Source organism: Eucalyptus grandis, chromosome 1 (assembly GCF_016545825.1).
Source record: "Eucalyptus grandis isolate ANBG69807.140 chromosome 1, ASM1654582v1, whole genome shotgun sequence".
Lineage (NCBI taxonomy): Eukaryota > Viridiplantae > Streptophyta > Magnoliopsida > Myrtales > Myrtaceae > Eucalyptus > Eucalyptus grandis.
In genome coordinates, this window is record NC_052612.1 from 41,311,063 (window position 1) to 41,328,663 (window position 17,601).

The 17,601-nt window shown below is 41.0% G+C and overlaps 2 protein-coding genes across 2 annotated transcripts; both read left to right on the forward strand.

The window, feature by feature from the left end:
* The first annotated feature begins 2,237 nt into the window (after positions 1-2,237).
* Positions 2,238-6,157, forward strand: LOC104443451 (protein DETOXIFICATION 20). Its single transcript, XM_010056850.3, has 8 exons — positions 2,238-2,574; positions 2,972-3,513; positions 3,891-3,977; positions 4,069-4,125; positions 4,213-4,451; positions 4,541-4,659; positions 5,571-5,657; positions 5,826-6,157. Exons 1-8 carry the CDS (start codon positions 2,326-2,328, stop codon positions 5,916-5,918), a joined length of 1,473 nt encoding a protein of 490 aa, XP_010055152.2. The 5' UTR covers positions 2,238-2,325; the 3' UTR covers positions 5,919-6,157.
* A 7,019-nt stretch (positions 6,158-13,176) lies between these two features.
* On the forward strand, positions 13,177-16,173 carry LOC104443474 (protein DETOXIFICATION 24). Its single transcript, XM_010056892.3, has 8 exons — positions 13,177-13,508; positions 13,738-14,279; positions 14,658-14,744; positions 14,837-14,893; positions 14,981-15,219; positions 15,310-15,428; positions 15,597-15,683; positions 15,854-16,173. The coding sequence occupies exons 1-8, from the start codon at positions 13,260-13,262 to the stop codon at positions 15,938-15,940; spliced, it is 1,467 nt and encodes a 488-aa protein (XP_010055194.2). The 5' UTR covers positions 13,177-13,259; the 3' UTR covers positions 15,941-16,173.
* Positions 16,174-17,601: the final 1,428 nt, after the last annotated feature.

The following is a 17,601-nucleotide window of genomic DNA, read 5'->3' on the forward strand; positions in this document are numbered from 1 at the left end:
GAGGTGGCCGGCGAGGTCTTGACCTCGCCGGCCGTCGCCTCCTAGCCGAGTCGGCGAGCTCCGGCGATCGGTTGGAGGAAGAAGATGAGCAGAAAAAGAAAAAGAATTAAGAAAATAATAAAAATAAAAATAAAAAAAAATAAAAAAAAAATATTTAAATATTATTAAAAGTTGTACATGTCGGCGTTGATCAGTCACGTTAACCGGCCGGCGTCCAGTTAGCAAAATCCGGTCAAAATTGGCTGGAAATGACTGAATTGACACAACGTAAAAAGATTTATGACTAAATCGGCACAAAAAAAAAAAAAGGTTTAGAACTAAATTGGTACAAAGCTAAAATGTTTAGGACTTTTTGGCGCTTTTCCCCCAAAATGTCATCTTTCCCAACCACATTCACCAAACAATATATATATATATATATATATATATATATATATATATATATATATTTATTTATTTATTTATTTATTTATTTATTTATTTATTTCATAATATATTTCTCGCTCAATTTCAGAATTTATTTCATAAAACATGAATATCTCATGAAGTCTTTCTCATTAAACACCTCTCAAATCATCAAAGATCTCATTCCATAAATCATTTGCCAAATATCATGACACCTTTCATAACACATTCATCAAATCATTCTCAAGTGAATAAAGAGTTATAAATGCCCGATCCGGTTATGCATCAAATATGCTATGACAATACTTTTGCCTTTTAGCCACTTCACAATTTTTCATTTTTGAAATTTGAGTTTACAAATTAAAATGAGAGGTAGCCAGGCTCCAAACTAACCAACAATGCTTACTCAAATCAACAAATTTGCAGTCCTATCATATAAGCGAGAAATAACATCAAAATCAAGTAAAACGCTATCTCAATTGCGGCTCGGCTAAACTAAGCTTAAACACTAATAAAATAACTCCCACGCACTAGCAAATTGCATATCCAAATGATTATTTAAGATGTTTGCAACACGAAACTTGAGTGCGAAACCTGGTTATGCCATAACTCTCTCCACCAAACCATGTTTTAAAAGTACTTATAGTTAATAGAAAACCTTTCAGACACACTATAAGAATCCCAACTTGAACATCCCAAAATCAAATTGAAAAACGACAAACTACATGCCCGATGTGCACTGTTCATTGCTCACGAGAAACTTCGAAATTTTATTTTGGGCAAACTGTAAGGTCAAATCACGATTTGTAAAATTCTACAGCTCCACAACATCTTAATCTATCATTTCTATAAAAGTACGTGACTCAATGACTAAAAAATCGGACTTCGCCGCTCGATTTTCCTAAATTTCCGAATTTGAGGCATAAACCTGAAAAAAATTTCAATTGAATAAATGGAGACTTTAGGCTCTTATTAGGCATCGCATTACATAGTTGAGTCGGCTTGGCGAGGTCCCAAATGTGTACATCAGAAATCCTTCTTTTTCCTCTTCACTTTATTCTTCTTCTTTTTCTTCTTTCCTCCCTTCTCTGCTTGCGTGCTCTCGGCCTCTTGAAAGAACCGAAGCTTGCACTGTTCGCTTTTCTTTTCTTTTGTTGACTGACTCTTCTTTTCCTTCTATTTTTCAACTCTTTGACCTTTGATTAGTCAAACCGCAATATTACAGTCGGGATGGTTGGGGATACCACTAGGGCAGTAGGGACAGCAGTGAAGGCTAATAGGCTCCGCGAGGGGGCTCCAAGGCTTGGCGAGATCCGTCGGTAGCAGCTGCTGTGCCGCGAAACCTGTAATGAAAGCATCGGGAAGGCTGGAAACTTGATTGAGATTTGCAGCTGAGCAAGGGCAGAGGTGCAGCGTCGGAGTTGGTCTGAAGCTTGCATGCCGGGCTGAATGGTAGCTGGCGAGGACTGCAGTTATGCAGCTAGGAGTTGACAGGTGTGGCAGCGGTGCAGATGGTGCAATAACTCTTCGGGGTTGTTGGCTAGCTAGCTAGGTGCTCCATAAGATGTCTCATGAGTTTCATAATTTATTTTTCGATCACTTGAACATCATTAACTTTTAAGAAAATTTCACTTAAACATCATAATTTTCAAATGATCACTTCAATGCCACAACACCGGTAATTAAAAATCCGACTTAGCATGACACTTGTAATAAATGGTTGTGGGGTCCTTTTCCCTTGAAGAAATAATGAAAAAATATTTTATGATTTTGTGTGGCTACGGTTTCTCGGCCTTTCTCCAAGTTGCAGCAGGTTCAGGATAAAGATCTTGATGGTCATCCTATGAATCGTGTTTCTGTGTATCCGCAATATCAAAATTCCCGAAGAACTTCACGCTTCGCGTTCTTCTGGCAGGATTCATGACTGACGATAGGATGGAGGAAAGGCTTCTTGGTACAGAAGCAAAAGACATGAGTAGTCTGGCAGGGAAGGTGTGGGCGGAGTCAAAGAAAGCGTGGAGAGTTACCTTCCCAGCAATGTTGGCCAGAGTGACTAATTTTGGAGTCTTTGTAGTGACGCAAGCATTCATCGGGCACATCAGCAAAACAGAGCTCGCTGCTTATGCGCTCATTCAAATCATCGGCGTCCGATTTGCCAACGGCATACTTGTAAGGATTAGTCTCCCCGTTTTTCCAAAGTTAATGTCGACAGACCTAGTTTTTAAGACTGTTTTAGTTGACTGGCTCCACAATATGCTGTGTTGCTAATTCCACGGTGAGCATTTCAGATGTGATCCGGGGGCTTTTGTTGGGAAATTCTGATCACGAGTAAATAGTCTGATGAATATGGACCAGTGTCAATCATGTTTCCAAGAAACCATCGAGTTTACACGTTTTTTCTTTTTTCTAAATTTTCTACAAATTAGGGAATATGGGCGATCGAGAGAGGGGCTTGAATTGAATATTCAATATTGGGGCTATAGGTTGTGTGAATCCACCAAATTTGACTATGCATTATCGGGAAAATTTGACTGAACTTTCAAATGAACGTTTTTTGATCCTGCAGTTGGGCATGTCAAGTGCAACTGAAACATTATGTGGGCAAGCATTTGGTGCAAAGCAATACCACATGTTAGGCATTTACTTGCAAAGATCTTGGATCATCAATCTGGTCACGGCAACTGTCTTGGTCCCTGTCTTCGTCTATACCTCGTCCATTTTCAAGCTTCTTGGTGTAGAAGATGAAATGGCCGAAGCTGCTGGGTACATTGCCCTGTGGTTCATCCCGATCATGTACTACTTTGTTTTCATTTTTACCATCCAAATGTTCTTGCAGAGCCAGCTTAAGAACGCCATCATAGGATGGCTCTCCGCCATCTCGTTTGCAATTCATGTCTTGTTGTCTTGGCTCTTTGTGTACATACTTGATTGGGGAATCCCAGGAGCAATGAGTGCGATGATATTATCAAATTGGTTAACGTTGATTGGTGAGTTTGTGTATATATTTGGAGGCTGGTGCGGAAGTACTTGGAAGGGGTTCACCTGGGCTGCATTCGCCGATTTATGGCCCGTCATAAAGCTTTCCGTGTCCTCTGGCATAATGCTGTGGTAGACTTTCTTTCCATCGAATTTCATTTATGTTTCTAAAAAAATTACGGGTGAATGAACTCACAAACTCAAAATATTACAAAAGAGAAATTATACAGTTGAAATCTCTTTCTAGGGAGTTAAATGAGCGGATTGGCAAAAGAAAATTCCTTCATGTCATTAACGATGCAGTAAGGCTAGAATTGCCTTGATCACAATCCAAGGTTTGTGTCCTGGTGTCAGTTCGCAACAGCTGAAATACCATGGCACAGCTCTATAGTCTTTGGATAAGTACTGGTGGACATGATTGGTGATATTCAATGGTTATTCATGTCGTTTACACACTCACCATTGTTTCATTCCTTACTCTGACCATTTTCTGTCTTTGATCGAAATAGCTTGGAATTATGGTACAATGCTGTCCTAGTCCTCTTGGCCGGATACATGACAAATGCCACTGTTGCAATATCTGCCTTCTCGATTTGGTATGATGTCGTCGAATAAGGCATATTATGTCTTCTACTTTGATGTCAGTTGCCAGGAAAGTGATGAACCGAATTGATTTTCTTTTTTCAGCCTCAACATCTCGGCTTGGGAATTAATGATTTTCCTCGGTTTCCTAGCAGGAGCTAGGTATGGCTTATGATGAACCTGAACAAATCTTTAAGTTGCTCCGTGTTTGCTTGACACTATGTGACTTGATCCTTTCAATTCCTACAGCGTGAGGGTTTCCAATGAATTGGGGAGAGGAAATGTGAAAGCGGCAGTGTTCGCCATTAAAGTCATCTTGGGCACCTCAATTAGCATAGGAGTTGTCTTTTGGGCCTTGTGCCTTGTTTTCGGTCGACAGATTGCCTACATATTCACAAGTGAGGAAGACATTGCGGAAGAGGTTTCAAGCCTCTCAGTTCTCCTTGCCTTCTCTATTTTACTCAACAGTGTTCAGCCGGTGCTCTCAGGTACGCAGTGGCTGTTCCACTATCGTGACACGAATGGTAAAATTATTTACAGATCCTTTCTTGCTGACCCATCTGTTCATGCCTTGCAGGAGTGGCGGTAGGTTCTGGGAGACAAAGTATGGTTGCCTATGTTAACATAGGTTCCTATTATGTGATCGGAGTGCCTCTAGGAGTTGTGCTGGCATATGTCGCCAAGTGGGAAGTTCAGGTAAGAAGGCTTATTTTTTAGAAACTTGATCCTTAACGGTCACTTTATATTGCTGGTTTGATAAGGCAACACTTCACTATTTGGAGAATAGGAGCGCTTTTGGTAACGATTCTATTCCTGGGAATAGATTCTGATCAGAAATTATTATTTTTTATTCTGTTCCGAGAACTGATTCTGAGTAAAAGAACGCGTTTGGTAACTGTCCAAAATTTCTAATTATGTAATAAAATTGCGTTTGGTACTGTGCTCATTGATTTTGTTCCAAATCAATTTCTTTTAATTTTTAAATAAATTGTTTACTTTTTTCTTTTATTTTTTTCTTTTTTCTCCTATTCTTATTCTTCTTGTGGCCGGTCGCTGGTCCGGCGACTGGCCAGACAAGAGCCAACGACCACACTAGAGCGTCGCTGGCCCTCAGCGAGGCTAGCCTCGCCAGGGCTAGGTGAGGCCTGCCTGGCCACCGATGGGGCTGGGTGTCGCGAGGCTTGCCTAGCCTCGATGAGGCTCGGCCTCGCCAGATCTGGGGAGGATGAGCCTCACCGATGGCTGTGCTTGGCTCCAGCGAGCTCGCCGGACCGGCGGCAGGCGGCGGCGGACGGCGGCGGGCGGCGGTGGATGGCGGTTGTGAAATGGCCAAAGGGAAGAAAAAGAATAGTTGGTTTTTGATTCTCAAATTTGTTCCCGGAACAAGAATCAACTTTTATTTATTTATTTATTCTTAATTCCACTCTCAATCTGTTCCTGGGAACAAAAATTTTACCAAACGCGATTCTCAGCCCAAACTGATTCTGAAAACAAAAAATCAGAATTTGGTCCTGTTTGGATGGTTACCAAACAGGGCTTAGTTGGCCAAGATAAGCCATTGCTTGGTTTCAGACTCGGCTGAAACTCCTTTTGTTTGACGTCCACAGGGTATATGGATAGGGATGATTATTGGAGTCGCAACTCAGACGGCAGTGCTCGGTTTTATTACTTATAGAACGAACTGGGACGAGCAGGTAAATGCCAATCTTGGACCATGACACTTACATGCCTTCACATTACACATGCTGCAGGATTTGTATTAGCTGGAAATATCAGCACGATCTCAAGATTCTTTTGTTTTTGTCTTCCTTTCGTAAAGAGAAATTTTTGAAAGCCAATTACAGATTGTCTTCGTTTTATAGGTGAACAAAGCATCGGAACGGGTCAATAAGTGGTTCTTGAAAAGATCGAATGACCATGGCGAGAGCGCTGCTACTGAACAGCCGAGCGAATGAAGGAAAACTGAAGAGTAAAGGGTTTCCTCCCGGTTTGGTTCTCGGATGAATGAGCTGTCTCCATCATTTTTTCCCCGTTTTGCCCCCTCTAATGATGGCCATAGAAACATTGATCAAACTCACCGCGATTGACAAATCTTTCAGACCACATTTGTCAGTGACTGGACAAAATGTATTTTTTGAATATTGGAAGAACCGTCATGCTTCAGCGACCTTCATCTAGTAGTTCTTGCTGTAAACATCTTTGCACCAGCTCAAAAGAAAGCACATATTGCCAGTCATAACAATGATGCAAGAAAGCTATAACTCGTCCAACTGGCAAATGAATGTTTGCTAAACACCAACAAATGGTTAACAGATTATAATGACCGAAGGAAACGTTGCTCTAGCTTTGACAGAGGCGGTCGTCTAGAGGAGGTAGCAGCGGTGACGGTCCAATATAAAACAATATGCCAGACAAATCAATGTTAAAGACAAAGGGAAGTTTCACGTTTTCTCAAAATCGTACAGCAAGCCCGCAAATTGTGCTGTGTGCTCATTTTCACCAATTGAAGAAATTCATAAGGTATTCTGGGACAGAGTAGGTGAAGAAGGGATCAAACATTGGATGGGACAATTCGAAACTATATGTATCTCAGTTACAAATTACAACTCTAGCAGATTGTATGCTTGTAAGTCCCTGATGCTAGGAACATCTTCAAGAGAGCTCACGCTCCAGCTGCATTCTTGTCGATTTCAAGACATCCTGATAAGAAAATATAGATGAAACAGAAGTGTTTGAAGATGTTTCAATTATACATAGAGGAAAGCTTCGACAGTATATCATGATAGTAACTAGGCAAACAAACATTAGGATCATATCTTGGGTAACTTATCTCATTACATTCCATATATGATGAATGCTTTGCTAGTAGCCATTGGGCATCCATCAATTAAAAGGCTACGCAATAAAGATTACCGAAAGCCATTTCTAAGAACCTGATGCCAGCCAAAGAGGATGGCTTTCCTACAAGAGCAATGAAACTGTCAATCCTCTCTTTACAATAGCAAGAAATCAAACAATGGAACAATATAACATGATTCATCTTCAGAGAAGGTTAAATCGACAAAAAAATTCATGCCGGTAAACAACCCAAATTAGAGTTGTTAAACCAAAGAACCTTGCTAGGAAGACAGTACCATTATTCCCAGCCATTAACAATGCAACTATGACCACATAAAGCTTTTCCAAAGAATAAGCTGTCACACCCCAAAACTACAAGAAAATAATGATGACAAGGCCGTCCTTCCCCATGAAGGACGCAATTAAAATATAACCAAATATCTCCAAATATATATACATATCAGATAAACCAACAAATTGGTTACAACATCAGAGTTTCTATAGTTCACCGAAAAGAATATGTGCAATCAGAACTCGGCCAACCCAACAAACTTATAACAACTATATAACCAACTCCTTAAGCCATAACCCAAAATAAACTCTCAAAATTTTCTTAGTAACGCTTTCATCCTATTTGTTGCTAACCCAAGGACTTGAAAACATGAAAGATGAGTGGAATGAACAATCACAACTTAATGAGTAGCACATACCATAAAAGCATATCAAACTTCCACATTACACATTTATAACTTAAGACATGGCTTATTATTGACAGACAAAAATATAATAATTTGCATGAATAAAATGCGTTATATATTACTTCAACCTGGTTATATTAAATAGCATAATTTTTCATTCATCCATAATAACAAAATAGGCATTACCAGTTTGGTTCAATAATCGGACTCATCCTATCTCATATTAATGGTTCATTTCACATTCAATATCTAAACTCAATGCCTTAAAAGTAGCTCCCACGAAATTACGTTATCGTATAGTATTTAGTCCTTACCCCACATATAGTAATAGTACGACCCTAGAGGTAGCTTCTACGAAATTACATTATCGTGTAGTATTTAGCATTTTACTACGCATGTTAGTAGTACAAAGCCCTAAAGGTGGCTCCCAAGTGACTAAGTCGCAATATAGCACTTACCCCTTGACTACAAGGCTCTAGAGATGAGTCACACAAAATTTCGTTATCGTGGAACACTTAATCCTTTACCTATTCACACCCCCACTTGATTTTCTCAACACAACACAAATCATCTTTCAATAGTTATCATATAATCACATAAATCAATTATACCAAAATAGCACGCATAATCCTTCAAGAAAGATTTGCTGAATCATCCCACAATAACTCAAGGCACTGAGCACTCTATCCATCTTTATACAATAGATGGGTCCTCACTTTTCAACACAAGTATATGCCACTTACTCTTACCTTAGTGCATGAGCTTCACAAAACCAAAAAAGACATTAGTACTATTCACCTGAGGATGCTCCAAAATCAAATAACACATGTTATTTGAGCCGTCAATCTCACGATCCTATCAAATAAGTGAGAAATAACATTAAATTTGAGTAACACGATACCTCAATCATGAAATGGCTATATTACACCTAAACATTAATAAAATGATTCATATGCGCTAATAAATTACATACTCAAAGCGTAAAATTTGGTTATAATATAATTTTTTTCATCGAACCTTGTTCCAGACATACTTATAGTCAATAAAAAGCCCTTCAAACATACTACAAGAATCCTAATTTGATCGTTCCAAAATCAAGCCAAAAACTAACAAAATAAGGGCCTGAAGTTGTTAGATGCGCATTGTTCACTGCGCACGGAAACTTCAAAATTTTGTTTCGGGCAAACCATAAGTTCAATTGAAAATCCATAAAATCCTACGGCTCCACGATACCCTATATGCACTTCTCACCGCATGCTAGAAATTTCGAAATTTTGTTTATGGTAAACCATAAGTTCAATTTAAGATTCGTAAGATCCTATGGCTCCATAATACCATAAACTATCATTTTTATAAAAATACGTGGCTCAATGACTCAAAAATCAAACTTCACCACTCAATTTTCTCAAGATTCCGAATTTGAGTCCTAAACCCAAAAAATACCTCAATTGGATGAACATGGGCTTGAGCATCTACTGGGCATTGCATTATACGAGTCGACTTAGCGAGGCCCTAAAGGCGTGCACAAGAGAAAACCCTTTTTTCCTCTTCTTCCTTCTTCTTTTTCTTTCTTTGTTTCTTGCCCTTTTCTCTTTCTCTTTTCGCTCTCTTTATGAGCTGGCTGGCTTGCCCTTTTCTCTTTCTCTTTTTGCTCTCTTTATGAGCTGGCTGGGCTTAAAAGGACAAGCGTTTCTCCCTTTTAATTGTTTCCCCTTTTTTTCTTATAACAAATAGTGGATCCCACCACTTAGTTTTTTTTTGGTCAGTCCTACTCTATTTCTACTCTACACTCACTCGACTTTTGCCCCGCCTCTTGTAGGGTGTGGGAGTCGAAACCCACTCCTGAAACTTACGCGTCCCCACCCCATCCCCGAGAATGTGGGAATTTGAACCCCTCACCTCCCCCTTCCATGTTGGAAGGGTGGCCACTGGGGCGAATCCCAGATCCCACCACTTAGTTGAAAAGTTAAATATTACATAAGTAGCCAAGCGATGTTGTGAAAAACACTGCCTCCCTCTCTAGATCTTTCTTGATTAGCCCAGCTTTCTCTCTGTTCTTATCCTCTGCAAAAGTCTCCAGCTTTTCGCCCAGCTAGCAAGTTGATATTTTAGAAATAATTTGGTGGGAAGTTAGCTCCTGACCTACTTTACACTCTATATTAGGGATGATTGGGTTTAGGGTGGATAGGGATTAGATCTAGACTTTGTATCCCGACCATATTATAACCGATTTTCATTTTTCGGATCATATACCCGACCCTGTTTATATTGAATTCTATACTTGACCCACTTTGTTTTTCCGTTCCGAGTCTAGGGTCAACCATGTTTTCATTGAAACTTATTTTGTAATTTCCCGATATCCTATACGACTTCGAATTTTATATTAATACGCGAGAATATAACGTAATTCTCCTTATTTGTATTGAAACATTAAGCACTTGTAATAAATAAATACGTGAACGTTTTGACTAAACGAAAAATTAATGATCAACATGGCTAATTATAATAAATAAAATCATAAGATAAAGAATTAGCAACAAACATTGGTCTAATATTAGTTTTATTCCCACAACTACGTTACTCATTTATGCAAGCATAACTCCTCTTACAAAAGAAAAATTAGGCAAACTAATCTACGTGATACATAAGAATTTGGCAGCGACAAACACCATTCGTCCGTCGAACGATGCAAGAGGGAGTTGGTGAGGGAGGGAAGCAAGTGAGGAAAAGGAACGATGAAGGAGAAGTGCCTTGCATGTTTGAGAGAGCTAAGAGGAAAAACGATGTATGATTGCGGGAGTAAGAATAAAAATCAGGGGAAAAAATAGGGTTTTGAATCTCTACTTACAAAACCAATTCCTAGATGGATAATCACTCGAAACCGATTCTCGAACCGATTTAAACGGATTCCGAATTTTGAGAACCGGTTCCCGGATCGGTTTTAACGGGAACCAATTCCCGACCTTGTTTTCTGGATGGACTAGTTCGATTCCTGGGTATATCCAGTCTGGTTGCACACCCCTACTCTATATGTAAAGTCTCGGATTTAACTTATTAGATATTGTCTGCTTTAGTATATTCCATAGTGAGTTTCATGATTTTGTTCTTTGGTAAACAAGCAACTACTTTCCTAGAAAGTTACCTATCTTGATAGTGCTTTAACCTAGGCTCGCTAAGTTTATCCTAAATTCCAGCTTTCACGACTCTTAGTACTTGTCTTTATACAGATTTGTTACATAACGCTTACTCATAAATTTCTCCTAAATATATCTAGCGTTTCAAAAAGATAGATTCCTGAAAATTTATTAAACATTAAGCTAGATATAGATTTATGAAAAAACCCTTAAAAGTAATAACATAATAAAGACTCTTAAATTCACGTGCTAGTCCTGGGAGCAGGAGGCATCAACATCAAAATTTGTAAATTGACAACCGAGCAGTAGATGGATAACCATGAAATGGACAACTTGTGCACTAAACCGATAACCTCTCCACATAAATCGGCGACTTCCTCCAAAGTAGATTTGGTTCAATTACTAACATTGCATGGACGGTCGCAAGGACATTGGCAGACTATAGAGCTCGTCGGGATGGTTAGGGACAGCAGTGAGGGCTAATAGGCTCGGCAAGGTGGCTTCAAGGCTTGGCGAGATCCGTGGGTAGCAGCTGGTACGCCAGGAAACCTGCAAGGAAAGCGTCGGGAAGGTTGGAAACTCGATTGGGATTTGCAGCTGAGCAAGGGCAGAGGGTGCTGCTTCGGAGCTGGTCCGCAGGAGGCCGGCCAGGCTGAGAAAATATTGAGTGGGGAACAAAATTCTAGTCCATTCAGAAGACTAAACATGTCACGTTGGGCCCACCGTCAGAAACCACCCAACTTGCCTCTCTCTTCAATTAATCTTTCTACCTACCTTTTTATTTTTTCCTTTTTCGTCTTATTCTTCTTCCACCTTTCACTCCGCTTCTTCTTTCTCCTTTCACTCCGGAGACACAAACACCTCACCGTCTCAGTCCACCGGAGGCCACCAACTAACTGTCTCGAGTCCACCACCTCACCGCCTCGAATCAACAAGCGTAGGTCGTCGTAGGCAATGGACGAGGCGACGGCGTGATTCGTCGACGCGGCGGAGGGCCTCGAGCTCCTGGCCGACCCGGCGCCGAAGCAGAGGCCGCGGGAGGAGTTGGACAGGAGGTGGCGCCGCTAGAGGTTGGAGAAGAAGCGGGCGAAGATGGAGGCGACTCGCCGGAGGGCTTGAAACGAAGAAGAGAGAAGAGGGAGAGTCGTACAATTGAAATATTAACTGAGGAGAGAGATAAGTTGCAGGGTTGCAGATGATGAGCCTAAACGTGATACATGTTGCCGTCCAAGTTCCACCCAATTTTTTCTCGGCCAGGCTGAGATGGTAGCTGGCGAGGATTGCAGTGACGCGGCTAGGCCTAGGAATTGACAGGTGTGGCGGCGGTGCAGGTGACGCAATAGCTCGTAGGGGTTGTCGTTGGCTAGCCGGGCTTGACTTAAGTTATCTCGCGCGTTCATAATTTATTTTTCGGTCACTTTAACATCAATAAATATCACAACACCAATTGTCAGAATAATAAATGTTTTTTAACTGATTTTTGGGCGCGTTTGGAGTAACGTTTCGCATTTAAAAATTGTTTTAACGAAATAGAAAAAAATGTTTCGTTAGGGAACAATTTTTGAACAAAAAAATGCGTTTGGTAAATGCCCGAAATATAAAAAGAATAGAAACACGTTTGGTAAAATTTATATAATTTTTTATTTCTTTTAATTTTTTAATATTTTTATTTTATTTTTCTATTTTATTTCTTATTTATTTTATTTATTTTTCCTTTTTTTTTTTTTCTTCTTTGGCCGGCCGCCGGCTCGGCCATGGCCGGCGACCGGCCGACAAGGGCGGCGGCCTCGCCCGGCCACGGCGAGGCTCGCCGGCCCCGGCAAGGCGAGGCCGAGCCTCGTCGTGGCCGGGCGAGGCTCGGCCGCCCGCCGGCCACCGCGGGCGATGGCCGGCGAGGCCGAGCCTCGCCGGCCGCCGGGCGAGCTCGGCCTCGCCGGATCTCGGGCGAGATCGAGCTCGCCCGACCTCACACCCGGGTTGGGTGAGCTCGAGCTCGCCCGGATCCGGCGAGGCCGAGCCTCGCCCGGCCGCTGGCGAGCTCGGCTCCACGGGGGGCGGCGAGCCTCACCGTGGCCGGGCGAGGCCGCCGGCCCTCGTCGGCCGGTCGCGGCGGTCGCCGGCCATGGCCAAGGCCGCGACCGGCCAAAGAAAAAAGAAAGAAAAAGAAGAAGAAAAGAAAAAAATAAAAAGATAAGTATTTCTAGATTTTGTTCCAAAACAAAGAAACAAGTTTTTTTGTTTCTTGTTTCTTTTTTTTTTGTTCCAGGAACAAAAAGAAAAAAAGGAACAGAAACGCACACACGCGTTTCTGTTCCTTTTTGTTCCTGCGAACAAAAAAAGAAATTTTTGTTCCTAGGAACAGAAACAGGGTGCAGCCAAACGATTTTTAAAGGCCGCAACACCAATTATCAGAACAATAAATGCTTTTTCTCGAAGAAATAATGAATTTTTTTTTTATGATTTGTGTGGATCCAGTTTCTCCACCTGTCTGCAAAAATTGCGGCAGGTTCAAGTTGTACAATGACTAAGATCTTCTTTTTTGTCATCCTATGAATCGTGTTTCCGTGTATCCGCAATATAAACGTTCCCGAAGAATTTCACGCTTCGCGTTCTAGTGGCAGGAGTCATGAGTGACGACAGGATGGAGGAAAGGCTTCTTGGTACAGAAGCAAAAGACAAAGGTAGTCTATTTGGGAAGGTCTGGGCGGAGTCAAAAAAAATATGGAGAGTTACCTTCCCAGCAATGTTGGCCAGAGTGACTACTTATGGAGTCTTTGTAGTGACGCAAGCATTCGTGGGGCACATCAGTGATACAGAGCTCGCCGCTTATGCGCTCATTCAAATCATCGGCCTGCGATTTGCCAACGGAATAATTGTAAGGATTAGACTCCCCTCTTTTCCAATTCTGATCATGAGTAAATAGTCTGATGAATATGGGCCGGTGTCGATCAAGTTTCCAAGAAACTATCGAATTTACACTTTTTCCCCCCTAAACTTTCCGCAAATTATGCAATATGGGCGATCGAGAGAGGGGCTTGAATTAAATATTCAATATTTGGGTGTATAGGCTGTGAACTTTGCAAATGAACTTTTTGATCCTGCAGTTGGGCATGTCAAGTGCAACTGAAACATTATGCGGGCAAGCATTTGGTGCAGAGCAATACCACATGTTAGGCATTTACTTGCAAAGATCTTGGATCATCAATCTGGTCACGGCAACCATCTTGGTCCCGTTCTTTGTCTATAGCTCGTCCATTTTCAAGCTTCTTGGTATAGAAGATGACGTAGCTGAAGCCGCTGGGAACATTGCCCTGTGGTTCATCCCGATCATCTACTACTATGTCTTCTTCTTTACCATCCAAATGTTCTTACAGAGCCAGCTCAAGAACGCCATCATAGGATGGCTCTGCACCATCTCATTCGCAATTCATGTCTTGTTGTCTTGGCTCTTTGTGTACGTACTTGATTGGGGAATCCCAGGAGCAATGAGTGCGCTGATAATATCAAATTGGTTAGGGGTGATTGGGGAGTTTGTTTACATGTTTGGAGGCTGGTGCGAAAGTACTTGGACGGGTTTCACCTGGGCTGCATTTGCCGATTTATGGCCCGTCATAAAGCTTTCCGTGTCCTCTGGCATTATGCTGTGGTAGACTTTCTTTCCATCGAATTTCCTTTATGCTTCCGAGAAATTCCAGGTGAATGAACTCACATGCTCAAAATATTACAAGAGAGAAATTATACTGTTTAAATCTGTTTCTCGGGAGTTGAATGAGCCGATTGGCAAAAGAAAATTTCTTCATGTCATTAACGATGCAGTAAGGCTAGAATTGCCTTGATCACAATCCTAAGTTTGTGTGCTGGCGTCAGTTCACAACAACTGAAATACCATGGCACAACTCTATTGTCTTTGGGAAAGCACTGGCCGATATAGTTGGCGATATTTAACGGTTATTCATGTCGTTTTCATCCTCACGAATGTATCGTTCCTTATTCTGACCATTTTCTTTGTCCTTGATCAAAACAGCTTGGAATTATGGTACACTAGTGTCTTAGTCCTCTTGGCAGGATACATGACAAATGCCACTGCTGCAATATCTGCCTTCTCGATTTGGTATGATGGCATCGAATAAGGTGTCTTATTTCTTCTACTTTGAGGTAAGCGGCCACGAAAGTGATGAACTGAGTTTGATTTTCTTTTTTCAGCCTCAACATCTCGGGTTGGGAGCTCATGATATGCCTCGGTTTCCTAACTGGAGCTAGGTATGGCTTATGATGAACCTGTGCAAATTTTTGAATTGCTCTGTGCTTGCTTGACGCTTTGTGACTCGATCCTTTCAATTCCTACAGTGTAAGGGTTTCCAATGAATTGGGCCAAGGAAATGCAAAAGCAGCAGTGTTCGCCATTAAAGTCATCTTGGGCACCTCAATTAGCATTGGAGTTGTCTTTTGGATCTTGTGCCTAGTTTTCGGTCGACAGATTGCCTACATATTCACAAGTGAGGAAGACGTCGCGGAAGAGGTTTCAAGCCTCTCAGTTCTCCTTGCCTTCTCTATTTTACTCAACAGTGTTCAGCCAGTGCTCTCAGGTAAGTAGTGGCTGTTCCACTACTCATGACGTGAATGGCAGAATTATTTACAGATTCCTCCTTGCTGACCCATCCGTTCATCTCTTGCAGGTGCAGCGGTAGGTTCTGGGACACAAAGTGTGGTTGCCTATGTTAACATGTGCTCCTATTATGTGATCGGAGTGCCTCTAGGAGTCGTGCTTGTGTACGTCGCCAAGTTGGAAATTCAGGTAAGAAGGCCTGAACCTGCTTCTGTCTTTCGCTGGGAACCCGACTGTCATTTGTGTTACAGTTTTGGTTTGATTGGGCGACACTTCACTATTCAGAGAATACTTAGCCAAGATAAGCTATTTCTTGGTTTCTGACTATGCGGAAATTCCTTGGTTTGATGCCCACAGGGTATATGGATAGGAATGATAATCGGAGTCGCAACTCAGACAGCAGTGCTTAGTTTCATTACTTACAGAATGAACTGGGACAAGCAGGTAAATGCAAGTTTTGGAGCACATTAGTCACATGCCTTCACATGATATATGCTGCAAGAGTTGAATTAGCTGGAAATATCAGCAAGATATCAAGATTCTATTTGTTTTAGTCTCCCTTTCGTGATGAAAGAGTTTTAAAAGCCAATTACCATATTGCTTTCGTTATATAGGTGAACAAAGCAAAAGAAAAGCTCCATAGGTTGTTCTTGGAAAGATCCGAAGACCACGGTGAGAGCTCTACCACTCTGAACAGCTGAACGGATGGTAAAAACTGAAGAGCATGTGGTTTCATCCCAGTTTAGGTTTTTGGATGAGAACAAGTTGCTTCGTCTTGTTCTCTCTTTTTCAACCCCTGTTATGACAGCCACTGAATAAATTGATCCAATCCCTATCCGATTGATGAAGCTTTCCCACCCCATTTGTCAGTGATTGGAAAAAATTTATTGTTGAAGATGGAAAGCGTTCATACTTCAGCGGCCTTCATTTAGTAGTTCTTGCTGTAACCATTTTTGCATCTACTCGAAAGAAAGCACATATTGCAGGTCATAATGATGATGTAAGAAAGCTCTAGCCCATCCAACAGAAAAATGAACATTTGCAGAATCCTATAACAGGTTTGACAAATTATGACGATGCAAAGAACATCCCTCTAGCTCCGATAGAGGAGGTCATCTAGGAGCGAAGGCGGTCCCAATATAAAACGATATGCTAGATGATTTGATAGACAAAGGGAAGTTTCACATTTTCTCAGTATTCTACCGCAAGCACGGTATTCATGCAGAAATACAGAGTAAGCGAAGAAGATGCCGAACATGAGATGGGATCATTCAAAACTATATATGTGTGTGTGTGTGTGTGTGTGTGTGTGTACACATTCAGTTATAAATGACAACTTTCGTAGTTGGCATGCAAGTAAGTCCCTGATGCTCGGAACATTTTCAAGAGAGAGCTCACGCCCCAGCTGCATTCTTGTTGATTTCAAGGCATCCTCGCAAGAAAAGATAAATAAAGAGAAGTGTTCGAAGATGTTTCAATAACAGACAGAGGAAAGTTTCAACAGTACCTCATAATAGTAACTAGGCCGACAAACATAAGGAACTTATCCTTGGTAACTTACGATAAATTCCACATGTGACTACACGATAAAGATTATTCAAAGCCATTTCCTCTTCTTTAACCAGTCCAAGAACTTGACCTACCTTGCACTCTATTACGTTTGGCCGTCCGAATTTCTAATCGGGATATGACTGAATAAGATATGATATGAAATTCTAGGATTTTTTTATATACTGTCCATTGTTTGGTGAATCATATTATTAAAGTCGGATATGTATCATATTGACACCTAAATTTTGGCGACCCGTTTATTCATTTATCGCATTAAAATTATTGATCAATTTTAACCCCTAAAAAAAATATTAGTTAATTAATTAATTGCATAACATATAGTTTAGAAGCATTTTACATTATTCTTTTATCACTTTTGCATTTGATCAGCGGCGGATGAGCTTCACCTTTACGAGTTGACAATTCGGTATTTTCATAAAGGATTCATATTATTCTTCAAATATTCGGTAATGAAATATTAGGCGATATATTATAGAAAAGTGAAAGTTTAAGCATGAAATATCAAGAAGAATATCACACGTGGGGGTATTTTGAGCGATATATTCTATGTCTCAAGACAAGAAATTTTTCGTAATCAAAAGAGATTTTGTGCGTGAGTTGAGAAAGGAAGTGAAATAATCCACGAAAATCAAAGTTATTCACCTATATAAGAGCCGCGTACGGAGAAGATGAAAGGAGGAAGCCACACTATTGATACATACGGCCATACAAAGGGGAGCTTCTCTAGGGTTCGTCGAGGAAAGAAACACAAAAAAAGTCACCAAAAAAAAAAGGGAAAGGAGAGATTGGA

What these genes read in the sequence shown, in the direction of transcription:
- LOC104443451 (XM_010056850.3), top strand. Translation starts at nt 2,326, where the DNA reads ATGACTGACGATAGGATGGAGGAAAGGCTTCTTGGTACAGAAGCAAAA. An exon ending in ATATCTGCCTTCTCGATTTG is followed by an intron (nt 3,978 to 4,068) that starts GTATGATGTCGT and finishes TTCTTTTTTCAG; the next exon opens with CCTCAACATCTCGGCTTGGG. An exon ending in TGTTCAGCCGGTGCTCTCAG is followed by an intron (nt 4,452 to 4,540) that starts GTACGCAGTGGC and finishes CATGCCTTGCAG; the next exon opens with GAGTGGCGGTAGGTTCTGGG.
- LOC104443474 (XM_010056892.3), top strand. Translation starts at nt 13,260, where the DNA reads ATGAGTGACGACAGGATGGAGGAAAGGCTTCTTGGTACAGAAGCAAAA. An exon ending in GATTTGCCAACGGAATAATT is followed by an intron (nt 13,509 to 13,737) that starts GTAAGGATTAGA and finishes TTGATCCTGCAG; the next exon opens with TTGGGCATGTCAAGTGCAAC. An exon ending in GAATGAACTGGGACAAGCAG is followed by an intron (nt 15,684 to 15,853) that starts GTAAATGCAAGT and finishes TTCGTTATATAG; the next exon opens with GTGAACAAAGCAAAAGAAAA.